This window comes from Tribolium madens, unplaced genomic scaffold (assembly GCF_015345945.1).
Source record: "Tribolium madens isolate multiple individuals breed KSU strain unplaced genomic scaffold, Tmad_KSU_1.1 Scaffold_11;HRSCAF=98;Tcas5.2_LG3b, whole genome shotgun sequence".
In the NCBI taxonomy this organism is placed as follows: domain Eukaryota; kingdom Metazoa; phylum Arthropoda; class Insecta; order Coleoptera; family Tenebrionidae; genus Tribolium; species Tribolium madens.
Window position 1 is genome coordinate 1,358,054 of NW_025400975.1, and position 26,275 is coordinate 1,384,328.

At 31.1% G+C, this 26,275-nt stretch overlaps 4 protein-coding genes across 4 annotated transcripts; 2 read left to right on the forward strand and 2 right to left on the reverse strand.

Moving 5' to 3' along the window:
• The first annotated feature begins 46 nt into the window (after nucleotides 1–46).
• Nucleotides 47–10,090, forward strand: LOC123005747 (bifunctional 3'-phosphoadenosine 5'-phosphosulfate synthase 2). Its single transcript, XM_044399681.1, has 2 exons — nucleotides 47–973; nucleotides 8,567–10,090. Exons 1-2 carry the CDS (start codon nucleotides 185–187, stop codon nucleotides 9,659–9,661), a joined length of 1,884 nt encoding a protein of 627 aa, XP_044255616.1. The 5' UTR covers nucleotides 47–184; the 3' UTR covers nucleotides 9,662–10,090.
• A 4,059-nt stretch (nucleotides 10,091–14,149) lies between these two features.
• On the forward strand, nucleotides 14,150–15,172 carry LOC123016111 (mitochondrial cardiolipin hydrolase-like). The gene is made up of 2 exons (XM_044416347.1): nucleotides 14,150–14,696; nucleotides 14,744–15,172. Exons 1-2 carry the CDS (start codon nucleotides 14,279–14,281, stop codon nucleotides 15,034–15,036), a joined length of 711 nt encoding a protein of 236 aa, XP_044272282.1. The 5' UTR covers nucleotides 14,150–14,278; the 3' UTR covers nucleotides 15,037–15,172.
• Nucleotides 15,173–15,969: 797 nt separating this feature from the next.
• LOC123016127 lies at nucleotides 15,970–19,265 on the reverse strand. The gene is made up of 3 exons (XM_044416349.1): nucleotides 19,135–19,265; nucleotides 16,290–16,647; nucleotides 15,970–16,235 (listed from the first exon to the last, which is right to left on the reverse strand). The coding sequence occupies exons 2-3, from the start codon at nucleotides 16,639–16,641 to the stop codon at nucleotides 16,210–16,212; spliced, it is 378 nt and encodes a 125-aa protein (XP_044272284.1). The 5' UTR covers nucleotides 16,642–16,647; nucleotides 19,135–19,265; the 3' UTR covers nucleotides 15,970–16,209.
• Nucleotides 19,266–22,349: 3,084 nt separating this feature from the next.
• On the reverse strand, nucleotides 22,350–26,275 carry LOC123006296 (nose resistant to fluoxetine protein 6-like). The gene is made up of 8 exons (XM_044400683.1): nucleotides 26,090–26,275; nucleotides 25,513–25,772; nucleotides 24,667–25,288; nucleotides 24,422–24,612; nucleotides 24,263–24,362; nucleotides 23,892–24,215; nucleotides 22,506–22,611; nucleotides 22,350–22,456 (listed from the first exon to the last, which is right to left on the reverse strand). Exons 1-8 carry the CDS (start codon nucleotides 26,273–26,275, stop codon nucleotides 22,431–22,433), a joined length of 1,815 nt encoding a protein of 604 aa, XP_044256618.1. The 3' UTR covers nucleotides 22,350–22,430.

Below are 26,275 nucleotides of genomic sequence, written 5' to 3' on the forward strand. Positions count from 1 at the left end.
TCCACGCATGGCAACCTAACCTCAAGGTAAATAAAGTAAACATAACCTAGATCGCCCGAACTGTCAGTGTCACTTGTCAGAGAGAAGAGTTGTGTGAAAGAGGAAGGAAGTCAGCTTGGTTTCACTTCCAATTACTCGGCCGATGTGCTACTTTGAAAGTGAAATCTGAAAGTTAGTTGTAAACATGTCGAGCCAAGAGGACATCATCAAGAAGCAAAAAACCTGCATGCAAGTGGCCACCAACGTCACGGAGCAACGCCACCATGTGTCCCGTGCGAAACGTGGCCAAATCCTGGGCCATCTGCGGGGCTTCCGGGGCTGCACCGTCTGGTTCACCGGCCTCTCTGGCGCAGGTAAGACCTCGATCTCCTTCGAGCTGGAGGCCTACCTCATCCAGCACGGCATCCCCGCCTACGGCCTCGACGGCGACAACATGCGAACGGGGCTCAACAAGGACCTGGGGTTCAGCAAGCAAGACAGGGAGGAGAACATCCGACGAGTGGCCGAAGTGGCGAGACTCTTCGCAGATGCCGGCCAGATCTGTCTTTGCAGTTTCGTGTCCCCCTTCGCCGAGGACCGGGAGTTGGCGCGGAGGATACACCGCGATAACGACTTGCCGTTCTTTGAGGTATTCGTCGATTGCCCGTTGCCGGTGTGCGAGCAGCGAGACACCAAGGGGCTGTATCATAAGGCGAGGCAAGGGGCTATTAAGGGGTTCACGGGGATTGATCAACCGTATGAAAAGCCGGAACATCCGGATTTGGTTGTAAAGACGATTGAATCGTCGGTTGAAGAGTCGATGTTTCACGTTGTTGAAATGTTGCAAGAAAATGGGATTATTCCTTTAGTTGAGGAGGATTATGAGAAGGTTTTGGAGCTGTTTGTGTCCAAAGACAGGCTTGCTGCTGCCAATGAGGAGGCAGCGACCTTGCCAAAGTTGAATATAACTGTTCTGGATTTGCAGTGGCTACAGGTTAGTAGAAATTCCAAATAATTTTGCAATTTCTATGCAAATATTTTTATAACAGCAAGAATGCAGCTAGATATTTTTTTTATATTTTACATACTTGTTATGTAAAAGTTATTAGCTATTGTTTTCTAGTAATAAATTGGACTCTAAAAGCGTTAAAATTAGCAAAAACAATTTTCTAACATTAATTTTAATTTAATGTTTTTTTAATGATTTTAATGCCTTAAAAATTGTATCAAATGAAATAAAAATATACCTCGAAATTCTTTACTTAAATTCATTTTATTGAGATACATGCAAAATCTGGTTGTAATCAATTGAAATTTGCTTGACTTTGCAAAAAACACAAAATTGCAACTGCAACCTGTATTTTATTTATTGACTTGGAATATCAGAACTAAGTGATTATCGCAATAATATATATTTACACTAAAAAGGTTAAAACTTATGTAAACAAAAATTTCTTTAGAACACATTATTTTTTGTATTTATATTATCAATTTTTTTAAGTGTTTATTTTATTCTTCGACACTATCAAAATTTACGGTTTTTCTCCTGTACGGAAATTTGGAAAACTGTTTCGCATTTCTCATACGAAACGTCAGATTATTTTTAACAGATTTAAACAATTTTAAGCCTTGTTGAGTCTAATTCTAAGAATAAAATGTTGTATTCAACTCATCTTCGTGTAAATCGGTTCATTTATTCCACTCGTGAAATAAAGCGTCCGATTTACACTCAAACTCGTCGAATAAATAATTATTTTTCTTCAAATAAAATCTTTAAAATAAGAAATCATATCTGTGAAATTAGTTTGATTCAAAAATGCAATCAATGTTTTAGAAAACTGAAAAAAATACTGGAATTTCAAAATATAGAAGATTTGAAAAAAAATTAGAAAAATTGACCCGTCAGATCACATCATATTCTGGGTGATTTTCATTTTATAATGAAACGAAAAAATATATAATTTTAACTGCTAATCACAACAGCTTACGATTTTTTTCTGTTTCTAATAACAGGAATGTTTTGTAACAATTTTAAATTCGTTAAATTTTTAATGAAAAGTGGGTATTTTAATTTATTTTAATCGCAAACGTCAGGAAAATTACGATTTTATGACTAGATGACACAAGTAAAAGTTTTACCCTTCAAACATAAGGTAAAAACACTTTTTTCGTCTTCTTTCGCTGCTTCAGCATTAGTATACAGGGTGCGCCAGAACTCGCGCCTCAGAGAAGCCATAGGTAAGATACCAGGAACATGGAAAAAATGTTAAAAAAATTCTATTTATAAAAATTTCGAAGTTAACAGAGTTTAATTTTTGCACTTTGACTCCATTTATTTCTGTTGGAATAATAATTTTCCAAGTTTTTTTGCTACACGCTATTAGAAGAGGAAACAAGGGAGCTGTATCCTAAATTGTAACTGTTTAATGTTATTTGTGGCTTTTATACGTATTGGCAAATTTTTTGTACCTTTACTAAATAATTACAAAATAACATGATAACAATGATCATTAGTATCATTAAATAGACATAAATAAATGTCAAATGTCAAAAAATAAATGTCAACATTTTTTGACAGGTAGAATTTTTCCCGTGTTCTTGGTATCTTATCTTACTTGAAATTTTTCTCTGGGCGCGAGTTCTGGGACAGCCTGTATGTTATTTGGAGTAAAAGTGAGTTTATATGGCTCAACTGAATCATAGGCGTACACTTTTACTCCTAATAACATAATATACTATTATAGTGATCTAATCTAAAATGTTTCATAAAACACACTTTTTTCTAATAAAATAAGTCAAGTCTTTATTTCAACCTTAAAAACAGTCAGTCATACCTATATGTATATTTTATTTTGGTTTTAATATTTTTTCTGAAATGTTGCAGGAAGTAATTTTAACACTTACCTAAGTTATTTATTAAAATACGTGAAAGATATTTGATAATGGAAACGAAACGTAAAATAGTTCAATGTTATTAGTACGTTCTTTTGAGTAATTTTATGTAGTCGGTTTATTTTATTCAGTGTTGCCAACTTAATTTTAAAATTGTAAGCCACTCGGATCGAAAATTAAATTGAAGCACGATACATTCACTGTAACTTTTTTTGTTTCAAAAAGAACTTTTAAATGATAGTACATGGTCGAGGCGGCAGCCGAGTAATGTAATAAATTGATTTTTTATTCTTTAATAAAAGTATTAAACTAGAAATCTTATCTGAGACCCCGTATTCAAAAAATATACAAAATATTAATTGTGACATAACTATCTATTATCTTAATATGATGTTTAAATTGAACTTAAAATTTTTTATAATTGCCTCAACTTGACATCATTATGACTTGCAAAGTACTCCAAAAAAGTGTTGAAACCTTGCCCCTTTTTGATACTTTGAATTATTTTAGGTCATCTATGTTATTCTATTATTGTTCTCATTAATATTTACGATGTTTAGACTAATGCACTTAATCTAATTTTTCTTTTTCTTATTTTTTGTACAACTAACCTAATGTCAGTTCTTATCTTTGCACATTTACCTAAGTATTAGCTTGCATAAAATGTTTGTAATAAATGCAGATAATTCAACAATTTTGCACAATTTATACATGTTTTGTTTTCCTAAAAATATTTTAAAAATTTGGCATTTATTAATAAAAAATTACTACAATTACAGAATAATTTAGTTTTTCCTAAGTTATAAATTATGCATATTATTTACCAAATTAATTAGTTTATTCTTTCCTTATTTAAATCTTTTTACAAATAATTGTTTTCGTGTACATACATATTTTTCACCTTGTTATTAGATAATGCACAATAAATAGGAAACTTTTTACATGGGGATTTGCATAGATTTGATTGTTATTTAAAATATTACAATTACACTAAAATTAACTCTCATAATCCTGTTATCTAGCGCAAGGCCATTTCTAGGTAAAACTTTTTTTTCATCTTTGACACAAATAACTAAACAAGATACAATTTGATCTTTCGTTCACCGGAGCTAAAACCAAAAGGTAGAAGGCAGGAAATAAATAAAGATTTGTGTTTAACGAGATAATCACTTTAGATTTTTTAATTCACTCAAAAGTTTAATGGAATGATGTGATTGGTTCATTTTTCCAACCATAGAGAAACCAATCACTTTAGACTCTAGTTTCATTCAAAAATATCGAAGTTGGATAATTCAGATTTGCATGCTAATTCTAATTTTTAAAGGAAATTACAATTTATTATGTTTAAATAATTTTTTGTTGTAAAATCTTATTTTTCTTAATTCCTTGCTATAACTCTTGATAAATGTCGTAAAATTCTCCTTAGCGAACAACATGTTTTTATCTTTAGCTGATCTCGTTATATTCAATAAATACGTCACAACAATTTTTCAACCCACTCTAATAATAACTCAATTTTTAACAATTAGATAAGTGTCTGACTATAATAATAAATTTGAAGAAATGTGTGTAAATATGCCATCGTTTGTATTAATTAGCATTCAAACTGATAGTTTTAACATATATTCTTTTTTTTGATAACAACAAACATAGAAGATTAACACAAGTCAAAAAATAATGTGAAGTAAATACGTAAATTATTATTTACGATGTTAGTTAATCGAATTTATTACTTCTTATGCAGCTGCACTTCAGCACGAAGATGATTAAAATAGGTCACATGAAGTAACATTTTGACATTAATGTGGGTCACGTTTTATTCAATTTTTGCATCATTTTTTTTCACATTCTCTCACGCAGTTGAGATAATTCTGTTTTTAGAAACTTTTCCTAGTAAAATAATATTTTAATTACTGATTAATATTTTCTCTTTTTGTATCCTCAGGGAAAATTCTGTACGTCGATAGGCAATTATGCACCATAAAAAAATACATACGTCTACCTTTTTTAGATTATTTTTAGTCACTGAGGAATTACTGTTAGAGACCTTCTAGTAATTTACAAGGACCAGGATTTTATATACAAGGTGCGCCAGAACCCTAATGCTATGTAAGGTACGATACCAGAAATATGGAAAAAATGTTAGAAAAATTATAAGAGTTTAAATTTTGCACTTTGACTTTTGTTGGAAAAATAATTTTTCAAGTTTTTTTCTACTATTAGAAGAGGACACAATGAAACTGTATCCTAAATTGTAACTCTGTTTAATGTTATTTGTGGCTTTTATTGGCAAAATTTTTGTACCTTTACTAAATAATTATAAAAAAACCTATACAAGATCATCAGTATCATCAAATAGACAAATGTCAAATGTCAAAAAATATATGTCAACATTTTTTGACATATCTCATCTTACTTGAAATTTTTCTCTGGGACGTGAGTTCTGACACTCTCTGTATGTACTCATTGATAATTGCGTATTTCGATGTTACAGTTATTTTTCCAAAGTATCCTGTAAAAGAACACGACCCTTTATTACTTTTTAAAATTAAAATTAGTTTTAAGTTACAGTATTCAAAATGTAATGTGCAATGACAAAAACAATGATATTTTTATATTTTAATACTATTATAAAAATCCAAACATCTTGAAACTGTTTTTCTAAATAATAATAATAATATAGCTGCACATTTTCGCCATTGCTGTTGCAATACATGGATATGTATATCAAATAAAAAAAAGTTAAACGAGAAACAAATACAATTTATCAACAAACCGGATGAGAATACTCTACATACTTTTTTACAGAGTAGGACCAATTGCTTACAAAGAATTTTTTTTAAAGAGACCTTAAATCTTTTAAAGTTTTCAATCTTTTTAATTTCTGAAGGAACATATGCATTAAAAATGAAATAATAATAAATAGATCAAAATCTCTGTAGGTATTCTTTCTTCAAGTCAGATTGTTAACGTTAAAACGTATTTTCTTTTTTAGATATTTACATATAATTAGACGTTACAAATTGAATGTGACCAATGAGGAGGAAAAATGTGACCATTTGTTTGTTTTGTATTGAATTACATTAAAATTGTTTTTGTTTTTTATCAATCTCGTTAACATTTTTTTTTCCAACTAATACTGTTTCTATGGTGCATTTACGCTCTTCTATAAAACACGTCGTCAATCACATCGTATCTTATAAGTACATAAGGGTGTAAAATAAGTACACTTGCCTTAACATTTTGTCAATTTTGACAAATTTCTTTATAATTTAGTAAAATTTTTGATTCAATTTATTGGAAAAAATTTTGAAGATTACACAAATTTTATAGTTTAAAACTATTATTTATTACAAATTATTCCGTGTATTTGTTTGCTGTAAAAAAATGCAAAACGCGAGAACTAGAAACATGTTAGATTTTTTCTAACATATTATAATAATGACGATTACTTCAAAAAAATATATATTTATTTGGATTTTTAATAAATATACTCGTATTTAACCAAAAAAAAAATTTTCTTCGCCGACATCTACTATATGCAACGCTTTCATAATTGACCACTGGCACCAATACCAATAGTTATTATTTCAATCACGTGGCTTTTGATTAATTATGAAATCCCTGTATTTCTGCTTACGAAATATTTTTTTTAGACATTAGGGTATTCTACAAGAAACAAAATACTTTAAATACTTATTATTTCTCTTAATAAATTCGAAAACATGATAAATTTGCCCACAAATTTCAAGAGTATTGATAATTTTGTAATTGTTGGTAGCACTTTGAAGAAATAGATGTTTTCATGCAAAAATGATACATTTTTTTTTATTTGTACATACAGGGGTGCGCCAGAAGTTGCGCCCGAGAGAAATTGTAATATTTTCGCTTAAATAACATCCTGGCATCTGTTTAGTCCACATCTCTCACATTTAGATTCCAATAGAAGTCTTTGCGTTCTTTGTCTCTAATTTTTTTGCCTTTTTTTCTACAACGTCCTGAGGTGCATAATAAAGTTAAAAGTAAAATTTCTATGCCACTTTTAAGAAAGTCTAATAAAGGTTCTTTTATAGTTTAGACTTCATAAATTATAAAATCCGTACAACACCTTTTTCAAGTGTAATTCAGAAACCGTAAGATATATTTCAGAAAATGTTTATTGTAATTCAAAACAGTAACATGAATTTCAGAAACTATCAGGTATAATTCAGATTAGTTAACTTAATTTCAGAAAGCGTAAATTGGAATTCAAATTTGTCAATTGTATTTCAGAAAGTGCTAATTGTTATTCAGAGTTTATCATTTGTAATTGAGAATTCGTCAATTGTAATACAGAATTCACTACTTTCATTTAAAAATTACATTATCAAAATCCTTTTGAAAATAAAGTATCTTATTTATTCTGAAAAATACCAAGTTTATGTATTTTTAATTTTGAAAATAAAATAATTTGTATTTATGTGTAAACTTTATTTTGAGATAACAGTAAGTTACTTATCTGAATTACTGTTGATATTTTCTGGACTACATGTAACATGAAATTGAATTTACTGTTCTGAATTACAATTAATACTTTCTGAAATACAATTGACTAATCTGAATTCTAATTTATGCTTTCTGAAGATAAATTAACTAATCTGAATTACATCTCATTGTGTCTGAAACTCATTTTACTCTTCTGAATTACAATTAATATTTTCTGAAAGATAATTGACTAATCAAAATTTTAATTTACACTTTCTGAAACTAAATTGAATTACATGTGATGGTTTCTGAATTACACTTGAAAAAGGTGTAGTTATAACTAAAAATATTATAAACAAGTGCTATATCATAAAACACATAGAGATTACCTTGAAATGTTATAATATGGTAGGTAGCTCATAGTTGAATTAAAGATTTTATATAAGCATCTAAAAAAATAGACGTTGAGAGGTCGCAAGAAAAGAGCAAAAAAGAAACATTTTTGAAAAAGAATATGTAAAGTACTGTTTAGCAAATCTTAGTGGAAGAAAATAGTGTTCTTTTATTTGCATTTTTATAATAGTTTGCACAGAATATTTAATTAATAGGTAAATGGGTAGTTTTTCTTTATATTTTCTCGTCTCATGGTAGCCCAAGCTAAGGGCACCATGGGACATAATGTACAATGAAAAAAAAGTTGTTATTTTTATGAACATTCATCTTGGGTTAATTATAACGTTGAAACATATTTGTACTAAAAATTTAATAAAATAAGGATTTTTATAAAAGTTTAAACTTTTTCTGTCTCATAGTGGCCCACCCTACCCTAGACTGTACAGTTACAGAATTAAAATTTCGGGCAGTATTTTTCTGTCACTTCAAAAAGTTCACTGATAGTTATCTTTTACTGTCATCATGACTGACATTTGACAATTAAACTTTTCTGTTGGTGACGCAATTTTTTTAAGTCAAAATGACATAAACATGACAAGAGTAAAAAATGAGGTTATTAATGTAAAGGTGGTTTTAGAGTTTACATTATGAAAATGACAACTCTGCTCGAAATTTTAATTCCGCAACTGTACATACAAAATGGAATCAACTGTGTTGTTTTTCTACATTTTTTTTTAATTATTGTAGAAGATTTAAACCAGTCATTTTGTGTCGATTTTATAATAAGATTTTACCGAAAATCACATGATGGACTAAATAAGTGAATCTAATTTTGCAGGTCTTGAGTGAAGGATGGGCATCCCCATTGAAAGGCTTCATGCGTGAAGACCAATTTCTGCAAACCCTTCACTTCAACTGCCTCTTAGGCGATATGAAAAACACAAACCAGTCAATTCCCATCGTCTTGCCCGTCTCAGCCGCCGATAAAGAACGTTTAGATGGCGCCTCAGCACTTTCTCTTTACCACAACGGTATTTGCTATGCCATTTTACGCAAACCTGAATTTTACTACCATCGAAAAGAAGAACGCGTAGCTCGTCAATTCGGTATTACCTCCAAAGATCATCCTTACATCAAGATGGTATACGAATCCGGTGATTGGTTAGTGGGGGGCGAACTCGAAGTGCTTAAAAGAGTCCAATGGGGTGATGAATTGGACCATTACCGACTCACCCCAAACGAGTTGAGACGAAAATTTAAATTGATGGGGGCTGATGCTGTCTTTGCTTTCCAACTCCGGAATCCCATCCACAATGGTCATGCTCTATTAATGCAAGACACTCGAAGACAGTTGAAAGAGAGGGGTTATCGCAAACCGGTGCTACTTTTGCACCCCCTAGGTGGCTGGACTAAGGACGATGATGTTCCCTTGCACACCCGAATGCTCCAACATCAAGCTGTCCTTGATGAAGGGCTTCTTGACCGATTCTCAACCGTTTTGGCCATTTTCCCGAGTCCTATGATGTATGCGGGGCCCACGGAGGTGCAATGGCACGCCAAATCCCGAATGAACGCCGGGGCTAATTTCTACATCGTTGGGAGAGATCCCGCAGGAGTGCCACATCCACGTGGGAAGGATGCAACTCCTGATGGTAACCTCTACGATGTTACCCATGGTTCACGTGTGTTGAAAATGGCACCTGGATTGAACTCTCTTGAGATTATTCCGTTCCGTGTCGCTGCATATGATTGCAAGAATAAGAAAATGGCCTTCTTTGATCCGGCGAGAAAGGAGGAGTTTGAGTTTATTTCGGGGACAAAGATGAGGACTCTTGCACGAAATGGAGACAACCCACCAGATGGGTTTATGGCACCTAAAGCTTGGAGGGTGCTTGCTGATTACTACCAGTCTTTGATTAAAGATAAATATTAGGGGGGGGGGACCTAAAACATTCCTTGTCTTACTTGTCTCGACTTTTTAAAATTGCTACAGTTTAAATTTCTAAACGGTATTAACACTTAATTTTTGCATTTTTATTTCTTATTACACTATAATCTGTAGGTTTAAAGGAATTTGATTTAGCTTTAAGTTTCATACTTTGTGCAATTGATTAAATTGTTTCACAAAAAATATTAAACTTTTATAAGATTTTAATAGTTTACGTAAACGCATTTCAGTAGTGCTATTTAATTCTTTATAATGAGGGCATGAAATTGTAAATGCACAGCGCCGCACACTGAGCTCAATATTTGAAAAAAAAAAGTTTTATTCCAAACTTTTGCAGGAGTTTTTTAACGGCATAGTCGATAGCTTTATATTATGTATGTGTTATGTTTTAAATATATTTTATTTTATTTTTAATATTTGTGTTCATTTAACATTGTCCTGTTCTACGGATACCTAAAGACGGATACGACACGATGTAAAACAAAACGTCCCCGTTCTCAATAGTTCCGTTAGAAGGCCAGATAGCGCAGTTGTTCCTTTCCCGTTTAAGTTTTAAAAGCAATGAAATAAATAAATGGCTGTATTTACATAACAGTGAACAAAACGCAAATAAAAAAAATATTCACAGATTAAATTCTCAATAATATAAGAAAAAGATAAATGCAAAAATTTTGTTGAAAACTATATTTAAAAAAATTTCAAACAATTAGCAATTTGCGCTCTATCCCATATTTTTGAAAATGCTGCAAATACGGTTAAAGATACAAGAAAAATGTAAAAAAAAGTTCAAAGTTTAAAATCTGTGCTCCGTTTGATGTTTTTCAAGATGCTGCGAATATGGTTAAAAATATAAGAAAGAGAAAGTTGTAGAGAATAAAATTTCAAAGAAAAAAGTCCGCGAGATGAGCGGCTTTAAACGTCTTTGAGGCCTAAACCATTAAAGAAAATTTTATTCTCAACAACTTTCTTTCTTATACTTTTAACCGTATTCGCAGCATTTTGAAAAACATGAAACGGAGCACAGAATTTAAATTAATTTTTTTTTTCTCATATTTCTAGTGAAAAATTTAGTCGTTCATTTTTCACAGCTTATTAAGAATGTAAAGCTCAACATTTTTGCTTCATTTTCCAAGCAATTAGTAAATTGGTTGAATTTAAATTAATTTAAAACGATTTGAAACTGAGACGGTAAAACGCTCTAAGTGAACTCATTTTTACTACATTTTACTATTTTTTTTTGGGTCTAAAAAATCGAGCAATTTTGTATCGCGTTTCGTCTCTGTGTAGTTTTCCGTACCCTGACCACAAGGAATATATATTTTCATTGTCCATGAAGAGTAATTTTGGTCTACGGGAAAGTCATTTAGAACTACTATTCAATGGCGCAAATAAACTACGGACAAACATGCAAAGAACAAGCATAGATGGAAAAAAATTTGGCTTGTCAAAATGGTCCTCACAAATTTAAAAAAAAATGAATTTTTGGCATTGTGTAGTACCAGTTGTTGCAGCTTGGATACTTGCAACAGAATTTCCTTCGAGGAACAATTTCCTTGCACAAAAACCTAAAAGAAAATAAAAATAAGATAGAGACTGTTGTGTTTTAAAACTAGTAGTTAAGCTCAACTATAACATTGACAAAAATAAATAACAAACGTTCTTTTTCATATTTATTTATTTGTATCGCAATAAATTTTCTAACTCTTTGATTTTCTTGGATTGGCGTAGTTGTATCTGCTCAAGAACTTGAATTCTTTTTTTACAATTATCAATCTCTTCATTGACTAAATTCCTACTTCCAGACATGATATGATCTGGAGAAACAGAAGTTGCCCTCGAACTACAACGTGGCTCTGACGATTCCATTTCTGTTTTTATGTCTGAAACATCTACAATGTTGTCTTTAGAATGTCAAAACTCCTACATACCTAATATTTCAGTTTTCACTTCAATTGAAGTATCATCTTCCGTTTCAAAAAATGATTCAATTTTTATACAATCATCTATCTCATTATCAGACTCTACTTCTGTTTTAATAGCCTCGTCCACTGCTAATTCTTGTGTTGTTATTTCAGATGTTTGAGTTGATGAAGACTTTTTTTCTCTTTTCCAGTGTAGTTCAGGCATTGCTTCTGCTCCTCCCTTCTGAAAAAATAAATAAATAATTAACTAAAACTAACTCGGTCTAAACATTTTTTTCCGAAATCGTCCGAGGGGTAATATAGAAGAGCCCGCAAGGATCATGAAGGTTTTAGATGAAAAGGAGACAGCATTGTTACAGTAAATTGTACAACACAAAAGTGAAAAAACGAGTTCATAAACTAATGTCGAAAAAATTCTATACAGCGAGTTGAAAAAGTCCATTAGTGACCCTTAAATGATAAAATTTAAAAAAAATCATATACTAGGACATTGATAGACACTAATCTAATCCATCGCCTAAAATTATTTTAAACTATACAGCGTGTCTCAAAAATAAGTTACAATACAAACTTGTGTTTTTTTAAATGAAACATCATATGTTTCTTAGCGTTTTTGGATGTAGATTTTTATGACAATGTTGTTAAGCTAAACTTTTATTGGTCGATTTTGCTTAGTTTTAAAAATAAGACGGTTTGACGAAAACATGCACTTTTTAAAAAATTATTACACAAAAACTAAACATCTAGAAATAATTTTTTTTATTACTACCGCAAAGAAGAAGGTACAAGTTGCATTTAAAAGATTATTCAATTGTATTTCGAAAATTATTTACTTTTAGGTGTTTATAATCAATAACCAAAAAGATATTTAACGTTAACCATTAAAAAAGCCACTTAATTACTATTGTTTCAGTAGCCAAAAAGTGCACAGTTGCACAAGAGATGGAAGAAATATCAAATAAAAAATAGAGTGTTCCATTAAATTTTTTTAAGTTATTTAACTTGTAAGAAGCTTCTTAATTTATGAATATTTACAAAAGCAAAACACTAAAAAAATGCTAGTTTTAAAAGAAAAGAAGAAAAAATTTGTTCCAGCTTGTGTAATAAATTTTTTAAAAGTGCATGTTTTCGTCAAAAAACGCCTTATTTCTAAAACTAAGCGAAATTGACTAATAAAAGTTTAGCGTAAAAACATTGTTTTAAAAGGCTACATCCATAAAGAAACATAGGGTGTTTTAAAAAAGTTTGTATCGAAACTTATTTTTGGGAGATGCTGTATGGTTGAAAATAATTTTAGGTGATACACTAGATTATGTCCTATACATTATTTTTTTTATTTTACAATTTAAAGGTCGCTAATGGACTTTTTCAACTCGCTGGGACACTCTGTATAATGGAGACCATAATTCAAGAGGATGAGAGAATTATCTTACACTTTCATCAATATAAGAAGTGCTTTCAGTGATGTCGCCTCTTCCACTCACCAACAAAGTTCCCAAGGACTTGCGAAAACAGTGTGAAGTATACAATTCTGGATTTGGCAGTTTCAAATATATTGCGACTTCCTTTACCATTCCACCAATTTTATTTATACCAATCCTTTGAATAGTGCATTTGCCCTTCTGATAGTTTAAAAAGAATGTGCTAGTTGACACATTACGGGGGCGGAGAGACAAATATTTTTTACAAATTTTGTAGAAATTATCTGTTAGTGTGAAACGTCTTGTCACCTTTGTCCTGGTATTGGGTACTGTGACGGAAAAAGATGTATTTAAGTCTTGTATGTCTTGCACTTGCATTGCGTATAATTCATGTTTAGAACAAGATCCTACAATTCCCATTATAAGACCAACCTTTAAAAGTAAATGACATCAATTAAAACTCTCAATTCATAAATCAATTTCTACCTTTGTTGCCAGATATTTTGCATCAGGGGCCTCGGCTATAAATTTATTTATTTGTTCAGGACTGAGTGTTTTCGCTTTTTTTGGTTGATAATTTTCATTTTTTCGTTTCAAAAATATACGTAATTTTTGATATTCTTCTATCCTGATGTTGTGATGAATTTTAAGAGTTCTACGTAACATGGAATAGTAAGTCCATAGTGTATTAGATTTACATCTGGTTGATAAATCTTCGAAATATGCTAAAAGATCTTGTTCTGAAAAAGAGTTAATTTGCTTTTTCAGTCTCCATTCCATAAATTGGCTGTACGTAATTTCATATCTCGATTTTTCTTGTAATAGATTAAATGAGGTTATGTCAGCCGTTCCCATTATTTCTTTATCACTTTCCATTGGATTTAGTACTATTCAGTCTCAATTTTCGATTCAATTTTAAAACTATTCAAGCAAGACCGATAACGAGTCGCGGAGACAACAACACAACATGCACGTATTGACAGTTCTGTGGTTTATGATAAGTCACTAGTGACTTATTACCACTTATTACTATTGTATTACATAACGAGCACGGAAAGTGACAAATAACGCACAAGTGTGTTAGACACTTTCCAGCAAGTTATGTATTAATTAAGCTGATTTAGGTTTAAATAGTCGGAGGTTTTAATTTGGAACTACTATTAAGTTGCGCAAATGAACCACGGACGTTTGACGTTTTAACATAACCTCAATTTTAACATCAACAAAACTTGTTCTGTGATAACAATTTTTTTAGTAACATGTCTCTGACAAGGCACGAGAGTATTTTAACAGGAATTTTGTTCCTCCCCTGTGTTTATATGTTCAAGAAACTTTACACAACATACAAGTCTTTAAAAAGGCAATATGAGGAAGAAGAGCTTTTTTACGAAAGACACAACTGTGTTGTTATGTACTCCAAGACGCACATTACTGGCTGGCCCCCCGAATATAAAATAAGTATTTTGACGAAAAATTTGGACAAGTTTTTGGAGCCTTATTTGTATTTTATAAATACATCAAAACACAGTATAGACCTAGCGGTGATGACCCTTGCAATAAATTCTATAATGGAGGCTTTACAAAATGCCTTAAAACGTGGGGTAAAAGTGAGATTGATCGTGAATTTTTTATCTATCAAAAGTCAAGCCAAAAGATACAATGAATTAATTAAATCAGGTAATGAAATTACGTGAAATTCTTAAAAATTGATTTTTATTTTTTAGGGATTAAAGTGGCCTTTTTTATCGGAAAAAGTACTAATTTCATTAATATTATGCACTTTAAATATATCGTTAAAGATTATGATGGCACTGATGGGTTCTTATGTATGGGTTCAATGAATTTAACTGGAATGTCGACATTATTAAATAATTATGAAGATGTTACTTTTACTTCAAGTATTTGTCTCGTTGAAGCTTTTCATAAGAATTTTCAAGAGTCGTGGAATATGATAATGGAAGATAATGAAAATATTTACAACAAGACTGTACTAGCTGATAATGGTTTTTCCTTGTGAAATTTAATCCTTACAATTATCATATTTGGAACCTGTTTTTTTTCTTCTATTATTTTAGAATTTTTCTTTTTTGTTTAACTCACACTCATAAAATAAAAGACTTACTTTGTTATGTTACAAATATAAATAAACTGTTCAAATTAATAAATTGTGTTCCGTAATCGCTTTGCGTTTTATAGGTTTAAAACATTTATTACCAATCAATTATTAATTTAACCCTTCATCTAGTATGTTAGTACAATAAAAATATACAGGGACATTTTTTCAACATTTTCAGTTTAAAAAAGCACAGATCAATGCATTGCTGCCATTCAATAATAGTAAAGTAAAAGTAAACGTCATTGGAAATATAGAAGTTTTTGCTCGTTTCATGTTTTGAACTTTTTTTGAAAACGCTCCACATACAATTAAACAGTAAAATGTGATTAAATACAAAAAATTGCACCCCAGTGTGTAATCCGGTAGGTGGCACTAACGCAAACGTTAGATTTGCTACTAGAATTTCCAACACTACCTTATTGTCGTAATTTTTTTTCCAAATAAGTAGGATAAGGAAAGTCGTGTGATGTTCACACCAGTTTCTGAAGGCCCCTTCAGAACACTTTGTGTTTTTTAATCACTTTGTCCCAATTTTAAAGATACCTATATTTAAAAAGAAAATATTCTCATGTCAAAGTCATCTACATATTGATTTTAAAGAAAAATTTATGTAAAAACTGTATTTATTAATAAATTACGATTATAGGCGACTTTACCCTGTTCTAGCAACAATAAAGAATTAGCAGATAGAACTGTCAAAAATTTAAAAGAATTATGTGAAAAATTGGGCCACTTCAGCACAAAAATGAACACGGTTTCGTCCAAACAAATCCGGACAAGATTATATTAAAAATGCCTTATGACCCCCAGCACAACAGTTAAAACATTAGAAATTCTGTCCTATTTTTATTAGGTAGAACGTATGCTATACAAACTCATGTAGATTTTAAACGAAAATTGATAGATTTTTCCATGAGGGCAAAACACCCTGTCTGTAAAGAATAGTTTACCTAACGTCCCAACGAGTTTGAGAAAATAAATTTCTTCTGAGCTATGAATACAAAGATTATTTATTCAGCCAAATCAATATACTATAACAAATAATACACTACTGTATTACACTATCCGCACTACTTAAACTGCGATCATCGGAATCCCAGCTACAAAAATAAAACCATGAGAAAATGAAACTTATGTTCGATTTTTGGTTGTACTTTGAATGCTGGTCATAAAAGCATCCTTGTCGTCTTTTCTATCAAATTGTATAGACATTTTGTGAAATAATCTTGATCGCCCTTTACCTTCAAATACCACAGTAGTATCAGTTTCAGTACTGGAAGCAACCCGATTTTTCAAATAAATCACACCAAACACCCCAGAAGAGACAAGTCCCGAGTCTGCTACTATACTGCAACGATACGGTTCTTCATCATTGATGGAAAACAAACATTCAACTGTGAAAGGCATTGCAATTAATGTTTTTCGTTGCTTATTCACGAGCGAACGCTGGAAATCTTGTAAACTTTTTAAAGCCGATAAGCTGACTCCGTACTTTTTTGTATCCATTTTTATCTGGAAGAGATAGTTTTTTACATATTTACTACATTTGTAAAATTGATACACAATAATAATAATAAGAAGAATAATAACACAATAATAAAGTGTCTTTGTTAACCTCTTTTTTAGTTCTTTAAGAGCATAACAAGCTGTACTTATTTTTTTGCCATATTGTCGAGTTACCCATCATCCAAAAAAATACCCAGAAATTTCGTATTAGTTTCAAGTTTTATGTTAAAAGAATTAGTACTTGTGTTGTCCATGGCATTTTTGTTTTTATTATTACAAAAAATACATATTTAGTCTTTTCTAAATTTAAGCGTAATTTAGGCACCTGAAACTATTTTTTTAAACTTGAGGTAAGATTATCTGCGTTTTTAAAAACCTCTTTTGAGTCATTAGCCGAAATTAAAACACTCGTGTCGTCAGTATAATTTATCATTTCCCCCCAAAATTATATGTATGTACAGATGTCCCAAGTTTCAATATTAAAATGTTAATTACTCAAAATTTATCAACTTTCACATTATTCAATTTTCACAGTTATCAGAAAAAATCAACAAACTTTATTATGTAAAAAAATCTAATTAATTTTTTTTTCCAAATTTGGTTTTTAGAGTCTCACTGACATACGCTATAAATTTTGAACAACATGAAAGCATGAAATTGAAGTCTGTATAATCCTATATCGTTTGCACTAGCAATTTTTTTTAAACAAATAAGTATAAATATTTATTTTTGCGCCGGACGGGGACCTAAAACTTGATATACCCTGTATACAGGGTGCGCCAGAACTCGCGCCCCAGAGAAAATTTTCAAGTAAGGTAAGATACCAGGAACATGAAAAAAATGTTTAAAAAATTTTATCTGTCAAAAAATTTTGACATTTACTTTTTGACATTTGACATTTTTTTATATCTATTTAATGATACTGATGATCTTGTATATGTTTTTTTACAATTATTTAGTAAAGGGACAAAAATTTTGCCAATAAAAGCCACAAATAACATTGAACAGAGTTACAATTTAGGATACAGCTTCCTTGTTTCCTCTTTTAATAGCCTATAGCAAAAAAACTTGGAAAATTATTTTTCCAACAGAAATAAATAGAGTCAAAGTGCAAACTTTAAACCCTCATAACTTCGAAATTTTTATAGATAAAATTTTTTTAACATTTTTTCCATGTTCCTGGTATCTTACCTTATATGGCATTTTTCTCTGGGGCGCGAGTTGTGGCGCACCCTGTATGGTGCTGTGGGCCATTCTGTGCTTTTTTTCACGACTAAATTGTCAAATGAGCAACGATGTGTTTCATAAAACCATTTGGCCACATTTGTTGTTCTTTGACAAGTTTTCCAGTTAAGCTGAGAGTCGCGAGTTCTAACGCACCCTGTATATAGCAGTAGTAGTTGAGAGATCTTTCCTGAAGCCGTGTTGAGAGTTAGAGAGAATCTTTTTGGCAGCGGAAAAAGATGTAACTTTTTCTAATATTAATATCTCGAAGACTTAAGAAAAACATGGAATCAGGCTAATTGGTCTGTAGTTTTCCATTAGAGATGTATCTCCTTTCTTAAAAAGCGGCTTAACCACAGATGATTTTAATAAAGTTGGAAAACTTCCCTGTTCAAAAGAAGTGTTTATTATGAAAGTAAGAGGACGTACTATAAAAGATGACATTTTTTTAATTAACATGTTAGGGATATTATTATATCCTGACGAGTTCTTGGGATTAAGTCTACTTATTGCATTTTCAACTTCAGCTACTGAAACAGGAAATAGAACAAAAGATTCAGGTATACTAAGGTTTTTGAAACCACCCTTTTCATCAGAGTATGTTGATTTGAAATTTGAACTTACTGACAAAAAGTAATCATTAAATAGCTCGGCCATAGCCTGAGGATCCTCTATGCTGTTATCATTATTGCTACTTTTTGAACTTTTTCTATTAGCGTTAATTCTATTCCACATTGATCTTGATTTGTTATAAGATCTACTAATGTAATTGTCATTATATTCCTTTTTCTTTTTAAGTAATAAGTTTGAATAATGTGCTTTATATAAGGTGATTCACGAGGAATAATGAGCCTGACCAAATTCTCGATGCAACCACCATTACTCTTCGCAAGTTATTTTGCGACAACTGTAATGTTGGTTGCATCGAAAATTTGATCAGGCTCATTATTCCTCGTGAATCACCCTGTATTGATTATATACGACTCTAAAATTTGGATTTATCGAGCAAAGTTCTGCCAAAAAGCAGACCGTCCTTTTAGAGGAAAACTGTTTTCAAAATAATTTACAATACAATGTATAAATATTTTAAATTGATCATCAACGTTATTAGAAGCATATAAAGCTGTCCAATCATGACTATTTAACAAGTTAAAAAAGCAATCGTAGTTTTCTTTTTTACAAATGCGAACATATTCATAATAATTATTATGACAGTTAATAGGTTCACTATAGCATAAAATTTGTGCCAAGTGATCATAGAATACGTACCAGATCAATTAAATCATAAACCAAATAACAGAAAATCTAACAAACTGTCGTCTGTATTAATAATCGTAATAAATATATAACATTACTGACTGCAACACTGCGACACTTGTCATTTGTAAATGTTTGTAAACAATGATGTCAAATGTCAATGGAGTATGAGCGTATGGTTATGTTATCAGCCGTGCAGGATTGTATATTGTGTTGCATACCTTATACCTTAGCGGTTTTTCTCTTTTATTATTTCATTGGCGGTATCTGAATCTGATTTAAATGATGAAATAAAATCAAACTCCAGTGATGAAAGAAGTAGAAGTATTGGAGGCTGTCATTGGGGTATAGTCCCGAAAATCGATGAAGGTCATCAACGTTATTGGCACAAATTTAAAAAAAAAAACGATAGTACACGGTGTTTCACGTAATTTTACGAGGCCTGCGCCTGTAAAATGCAAAATTTTGAAAAATTGGATAATTTTCCGTAGTTTGTTCACCCTTTCAAAAATTACAACGTTTTTAGTGAGTTAGTGATTAAGATAGGTAAACTAGAATCATATTCATGCCGTCTCTTGATAAAACAAATGATAATTGTTCCTGAAAAACTGCAGTTTATGACTATTAATGATACAGTGAGTAGTTTGACAACTACTGTCATGGGTTTCCAAAAATTAAATAATTAAATGAGTATTGTTTGTATCCAGTGTTCTGTGACTTTTGTATACAGGCTGCGCAAGAATTCGCGCCCCAGAGAAAAATTTCAAGTAAGGTAAGATACCAGATACATGAAAAAAATGTTTAAAAAATTCTATCTGTTAAAAAAATTTGACATTTATTTTTTGACATTTGACATTGTTTATGTCTATTTAATGAGACTGATGATCTTGTATATGTTTATTTATAATTATTTAGGAAAAGGAAAAAAAAATTATCTAGTAAAGATACAAAAATTTTGCCCATAAAAGCCACAAATAACATTGAACAGAGTTACAATTTAAGATACAGCTTCCTTGTATCCTCTTCTAACCCTGAAGCAAAAAAACTTGAAAGATTATTTTTCCAACAGAGATAAATAGAGTCAAAGTGCAAACTCTCATAACTTTGAAATTTTTATAGATAAATTTTTTTAAACATTTTTTCCATGTTTCTAGTATCTTACCTTACATGGCATTTTTCTCTGGGGCGCGAGTTCTGGCGCAGCCTGTATTTGGGTGCGTACATTAGGTGCAAGCCTCGTAAAGTTATGTGAAACATCCTGTATATAAAGAAAAGAGACTAATTAGGTTAGCGACTTTGGTATTAGGTATACTTACCCAGATTTATATAATTTACTCCTAATGTGTTTTTTTTATTTGGAATACTTAGATAGTACAGTTGCGGAATTAAAATTTCGGGCAGTATTGTCATTTTCACAATGTAAACTTTAAAACAACCTTTATAACCTTATTTATTACTCTTGTCATGTTTATGTCATTTTGACTTAAAAAATAGCGTCACTGACAGAAAAGTTTAATTGTCAAATGTCAGTCATGATGACAGTAAAAGGTAGTTTACAGTGAATTTTTTGAAGTGCCAGAAAAATACTGCAGGAAATTTTAATTCCGTAACTGTACATTAATAAAAATTTTAAAATTCTTTAGGTCAACAAATAAAATTTTATTTTTAGAGGTGAATTGCATAGTAAAACATTATTGTGATTACTTGAACGTTGAGTTTTCAATTGATCAAACCAACAATTAAATTGTATCCAAGCACTTTTTTATTCACACCTTTCTTTTAAAATTAAAAATCAGGCTATGCGACCCATTTCCTTATATAATTCTAAGATTTAAGATGTTTTCTGATTGCATTGTATTACGCAAAATGTAATAAATAGTGGTTTACCGTATCTTTCATGTCAATTATTATTGTTTCGAGGAAAAAACATAGGTGTTCCATTTGAAAAACTAAATTTGGTAGCATTTCCGGCAACACCGGATGTGCTAAAAAAATTTGATACATTTACTAACAAAGACAAGAATGAATATTAATACTTAAATATTTACTTTTTGAAAAAAAGAAGTAAGTTTAGGTGTTATCAGTCGGGGCGATTTGGACCGAACATCCTGTTATTATATACACACCCTGTATATAATAAAAAAGAGAGGCCTTGGAGAAAACAAAAAATTTCATTCAAAAAAAAATTAATAAATAATAGAGAATAAGAATAAATAAGTATTATAAAAATTATTAAATTTGAATGAATTTGATAATAAGAAAATAATAAACAAAATCAACTTAAGAGGCCATTTCATAGCTGTGATATGATTACATGTAACTTACATTTATAAATTATAACATTGAAATGAAAAAATTAATAATAAAAATTGATTAATAATATAAAAATTATAAAATTGAGTTAATGGCTAATAGATAATTATGACCACGAATTCAGTAAAAATTAAAGTTTGAAATTGAAAAATGTGACTTGCGAAAACAAAGGGAAGAGATTGGCATTATAAATCTCGGTGGGCGTAAGGTCGAAGTCAGAAAAAACCTTATTCGAGATACAAAATAGGTCGTAATTGGTCAAGTGGTCCAGGCGTTCCCTTTATAGTAACAATTAGACGGTTTCAAGTGCCACTTGTTCTCCAGATGGTTACAAAACAAACAATTTGCTAATTAAAGGAAGAGGGAAGTTACAGGGTTTGTGCTCTTAAGACAATTTGCACGACACATAAATGGACAAAAGGGTTTTAAAACCGTACCGAGGGGCCCTACAACTTGGTATGACAACACAAGAAGAACATGAGCACTAAAATTACCCGGAGAAGATTCCCGGGGACGGTATTTAATGCTCCGGGGCTCCCCACTCCTTTTAGCCCCTTCACAGCCAGACAACACAACTAACTCGGATAACAGAGAGGAAACAAGCCTGATTCAACTCCCTCCAAAATTGGGGCTAGCGATAAAAAGGGAAAATCAAAGTAAAACGGAAACTAAACACCAAATACCAGGAACAGGTGACGTAAACAGTTAAGGTACGGCAAAGTTTAAGCATTTACGGACCAGCGAAAATGGAGTTTGGTTTATTATACGATGTATTTCACAGAGTTTAACGAAATAAAATAACGAAATAAAACTGTTACAGCGAATTACATTATGATAATAGAGATTGAAAGTACCTAATACAAATTGTGAGTATCACACACCAAATTATCAAATTTATCTCGAAGTCAAGATCGAACACAATAGGAAACTGCTAACAGAAACTACCTTATAACAGACTTTTTATTAAAGAAATAAAAATGTTGGACAAAAAGTAATTATTTCTTTTTTCTCGCACTTTCGTCTAAAAAATTCAATTTTTAATTATAAAAATGTTTGAAAAAAGTACTTACCCCCGAGAATATATTTATCAATACTGAGCATTGGGAATTCAAAAGCTAACACCCATACAACCGCCAGTATCATAGTCACTATAATGTGGCCACACCAGTTATAAAACTACAAAAAATTACATAAAATTTCACCAGATGATATGGTAATTTTTATAATGATTTGGTGAAAACTTTTGCAGAAATTCTAATTTCTGATAATTTTTTAGAAACGTAAATGTAGTTAAGTACAGCAGAAAATTAATGTATTTTGAAATATTTTTTTTAATCGAGTATTCGCCCAAATGTCAGTAAAATTAACTTTTTTAATTATTAATATAGTAAATTCAGTCAAAAATTATGACACTTTGAAAAGTCGAGAGATACATAGTTTTGTTTTTCTAAATAATATTTCACTCAACAAGGTAAAAAAAATCACTAAAATATGCCAAAAAGTACATTATTTTGTCTATTTTCTGATCGTTTTAGTACGTTTTTAGCCAGAAACAGAACTTTTTTGCAAAATTTTGTTAAAAACAAACCGACAGTTTGTCAAAACTAGTATTATTTTTGCATTTTTAGAGTGTTTCAGCACGTTTTTAAAATACATTCAAATTTTTGCTAAAACTGACCGAAAAATTACCAAATTAGATGGAAATTGATATCATTTTAGCGTGTCTCGCTCGATTTCGTTCGTTTTTGAACCAAAGACTCATTTATTTTACAGGATATTGTCAAAATATGCTTAAACACAACAAAAATAAATCATTGATGTTATTTCGTTTGTTTCATTCGATTTAGCTTTTTTGAGTGAAATTTTGTCAAAAAAAATCGGACGAAAAATATAAAATATGGTCGAAAATGATGTTGATTGAAAACAAAACAAAACAACATCAAGTTAAGTCATAATCTTTACCTTATCAAGTAAAACGTTAATATCGGGCAAGTGTAAATGATTTGGTGTCAAATTTAATTTGGCAACCTTGACTTTCAAATCCAAACGTCAAACTTTTATAGGCAATTGTCATTCATTTGTGACGGGCGTCTGCTGATTTAGCCGTCACCTGAAACATTTTTTTGATATAATAAATTTAGAAGGATTATCATTAATTCAATGTTACCAATACTTTTTTGTTACCCGGTATTTCGCAAAATTTAATAAAAAACTATCCAAAAAATTATAAAATTAGGCTAAATGAAATAGCGTTACCTATTTTTGAATTTTTCGAGCATTTAAGCACTTTTTGAGGAGAATCTTCGACATCAGTATTAAAAAAATTAAATCATATAAGCTTATAATCTAGTGAAAATAGGTGTAAATCTGATAACTTTTCAGCTCAGATCTGGTGAATTTAATTATTTTGAGCTGCCAACACTGACATTGACGCACTTTCCGTAAAACAGACTTACCAACACATAATTGCTGAAATAGTTGGGAGTCTTTAAAATTCCCAACGCGTAAATTTCCACCATTATATGCAAAACGTACATACAATAAGACAATCGTCCTAAGATCTGAAAGATCGGTCTTTGCAAAAACCATTGTATAATTCCACCTTGGTTGTGATAACACGAATAGACCATAAAAACCAAACATAAACACCAAACCGGTCGATAAAATCCATAAAAAAGTGAATATTTCACAAGCTCATAATTCGTATTAACATCAAACCAAAAAATTATCAATGCTAAAGAAACTACAATAACTAGAATCCAGAGTGCAACATTCACCCACTGAAATTAAAAATTGTGATTACAAATTGTAATTTTCAAAGACTCACAGGCTTGAAAATGTAGGGTTTTTGTTTTTTCATACGCAACGTGGCCCCAAAAATCATCCCAATTAGATAATTATTGAATCTAGTGTGTGTTGCGTTTGTGCTGAAATCAAAAGGTTGAAGTTCGAGCCCGGGTTCAGGCTAATCATTTTTTTTTCTCACATTCCAGGTCCTTGATCGACAAAATTCTGTAAAAGTATGGGAACCACAATTGATATAATTGTTAGAGTTACTAGTGCTTGTATCACAATTTTAAATCGCTTTTTGATAAAAAGAGCCATTGGTATAAGAACCAAAGGTGCTAAAATGAACATCTGCATGTCAGCTGAAAGGTACCATGTTGGAGGGAGACACTAAAAGCGATATAATAATTTGTAAAAATTTTCAAAATCGGGTTAATTACTTACTATTTCATCAGGATCAATGTAATTTTGTACATAAAGGAAAAACTGCCACCATTTTTTTTTACAAACTCGCTTCATTAAATCTGCAATGAGACTCCAAATGGGTCCGCTGCCAAAAAATCGAAAAATTGTGATTGTAGCAAGATACAAAGCTGCCACACTTGGTATAAGTCTCAAATATCGATGTAGATACATTTTAGGAACTTTTCGTACTTGATCCACGAATTTTTCATCACATGATTTTTTCAAATAAGTAAAAGATTGTAAAAAACCAGTAATGAAAAAAAATGTATCAACAGCAAGTGGTCCAGCTGCAATGTATTGTGAAGTCCAATTTTGAGTCCACTTTTTCGCATCTGGGTAATTTTCCAAAGGAATTCCTCCCACTTCATAGGGACTTTTAGCATGCAAAGCCAACACCCACATCATACTAATAAATCTCATTCCGTTAAAACACTGAATTTGTTCAGTTGTATTGTCACTAATAGCGAGCAATTTTTTCCCATTTGTGAGAATCGAAAATGAGAAAAGAATTGGATGAAGAGGCTCACTTTTGAAATTTTGACACAAAGCTTCATATCCAGTACTAGCAATCAACAAAAGCCCAATCACCACAAAAAAAACCCTAAAAACAAATTGTTTTTGTGTCTTTCAAGGAAAAATAATTAAAGTCGGGGTCAATTCATAGTGGCTATTTAATTTAATGCAAAGTTGGCAGCCCCGTCACCTCTAGTGTGTGTTGGCAGCAGAAGTGACTAACTTGTGTCAACAATTGTGACAGGCGAAAAGTCGGATTTACACAACTCAGTTTTTAGAAATTTACTATGAATTGACCGCAATTTTACATACATTGCTGCAATATCTCCAACTTCGTAATCAGTATTTGAATTGACTGTTTCACACGGTAAATTCGTGTAAATTATCAACGAAACGTTAAATAATCGCCCGATAATGTCATTGAAATGCCCGTACAAAAAAAAATAGCCCACTTCACGAGGGGTGCAAGCGTCGGGAACACAATTCGAGTATTTCGAAAGGACGTAAGGAATATCGGGGACTAGAACATCCCGCAATTTCGCTTGCAATTTCGGAACGAGTTGGAAAGAAATCTGTAAAAGAAAAAAATACAACAAGTATTATCGTTTCAACAAGAAATTACTCCCTAGGATTTAGGGATATTCGTGAATAGGTTGCCATAGATTTGGTTAGGTTGGTTTTTAGTGACAAACAAAAGACAAGACAAGTGTCAAATTATTTAGGTTAAACGTCAACCGTCAACAATAAATGGTAACCAACTCTAGTCATTCAAAGTTACTTCTGAAAATTCTAGTTACAAATAACATGGAAAACGTAATTTTCCTAAAAATTTAAATCCTAGGTGGTAATTTCTTGTTGACAAATCTTTAGGTTTTGTTACACCTCTCACCTCTTGTGTGGGTTTAGTTGTGTCAATGTTGAAACTTTTCAAAATTTCGTCGATTTGTGGTGTCAATAAAACATTAACGATAATCACAGAATAGCCACAATATTTCCCGATAATTTCACCGTTGTTGTAATTAATTGAGAGGCATTCGGGGAAGTTGCCATAATCCAATACGTTGCTATAGCTCAT

Bases quoted from the DNA above. Each gene is read 5' to 3' on its own strand.
- LOC123005747 (XM_044399681.1), top strand. From the start codon at position 185: ATGTCGAGCCAAGAGGACATCATCAAGAAGCAAAAAACCTGCATGCAA. The intron at 974-8,566 runs GTTAGTAGAAAT...CTAATTTTGCAG, and splicing joins TGGATTTGCAGTGGCTACAG to GTCTTGAGTGAAGGATGGGC.
- LOC123016111 (XM_044416347.1), top strand. From the start codon at position 14,279: ATGTCTCTGACAAGGCACGAGAGTATTTTAACAGGAATTTTGTTCCTC. The intron at 14,697-14,743 runs GTAATGAAATTA...TTTATTTTTTAG, and splicing joins CAATGAATTAATTAAATCAG to GGATTAAAGTGGCCTTTTTT.
- LOC123016127 (XM_044416349.1), bottom strand. From the start codon at position 16,641: ATGGATACAAAAAAGTACGGAGTCAGCTTATCGGCTTTAAAAAGTTTA. The intron at 16,236-16,289 runs GTACAACCAAAA...TTATTTTTGTAG, and splicing joins TTTTATGACCAGCATTCAAA to CTGGGATTCCGATGATCGCA.
- LOC123006296 (XM_044400683.1), bottom strand. From the start codon at position 26,275: ATGAGCTATAGCAACGTATTGGATTATGGCAACTTCCCCGAATGCCTC. The intron at 25,773-26,089 runs GTGAGAGGTGTA...TTTCTTTTACAG, and splicing joins CAACTAAACCCACACAAGAG to ATTTCTTTCCAACTCGTTCC. The intron at 22,457-22,505 runs GTAAGTACTTTT...TGAATTTTTTAG, and splicing joins TGATAAATATATTCTCGGGG to ACGAAAGTGCGAGAAAAAAG.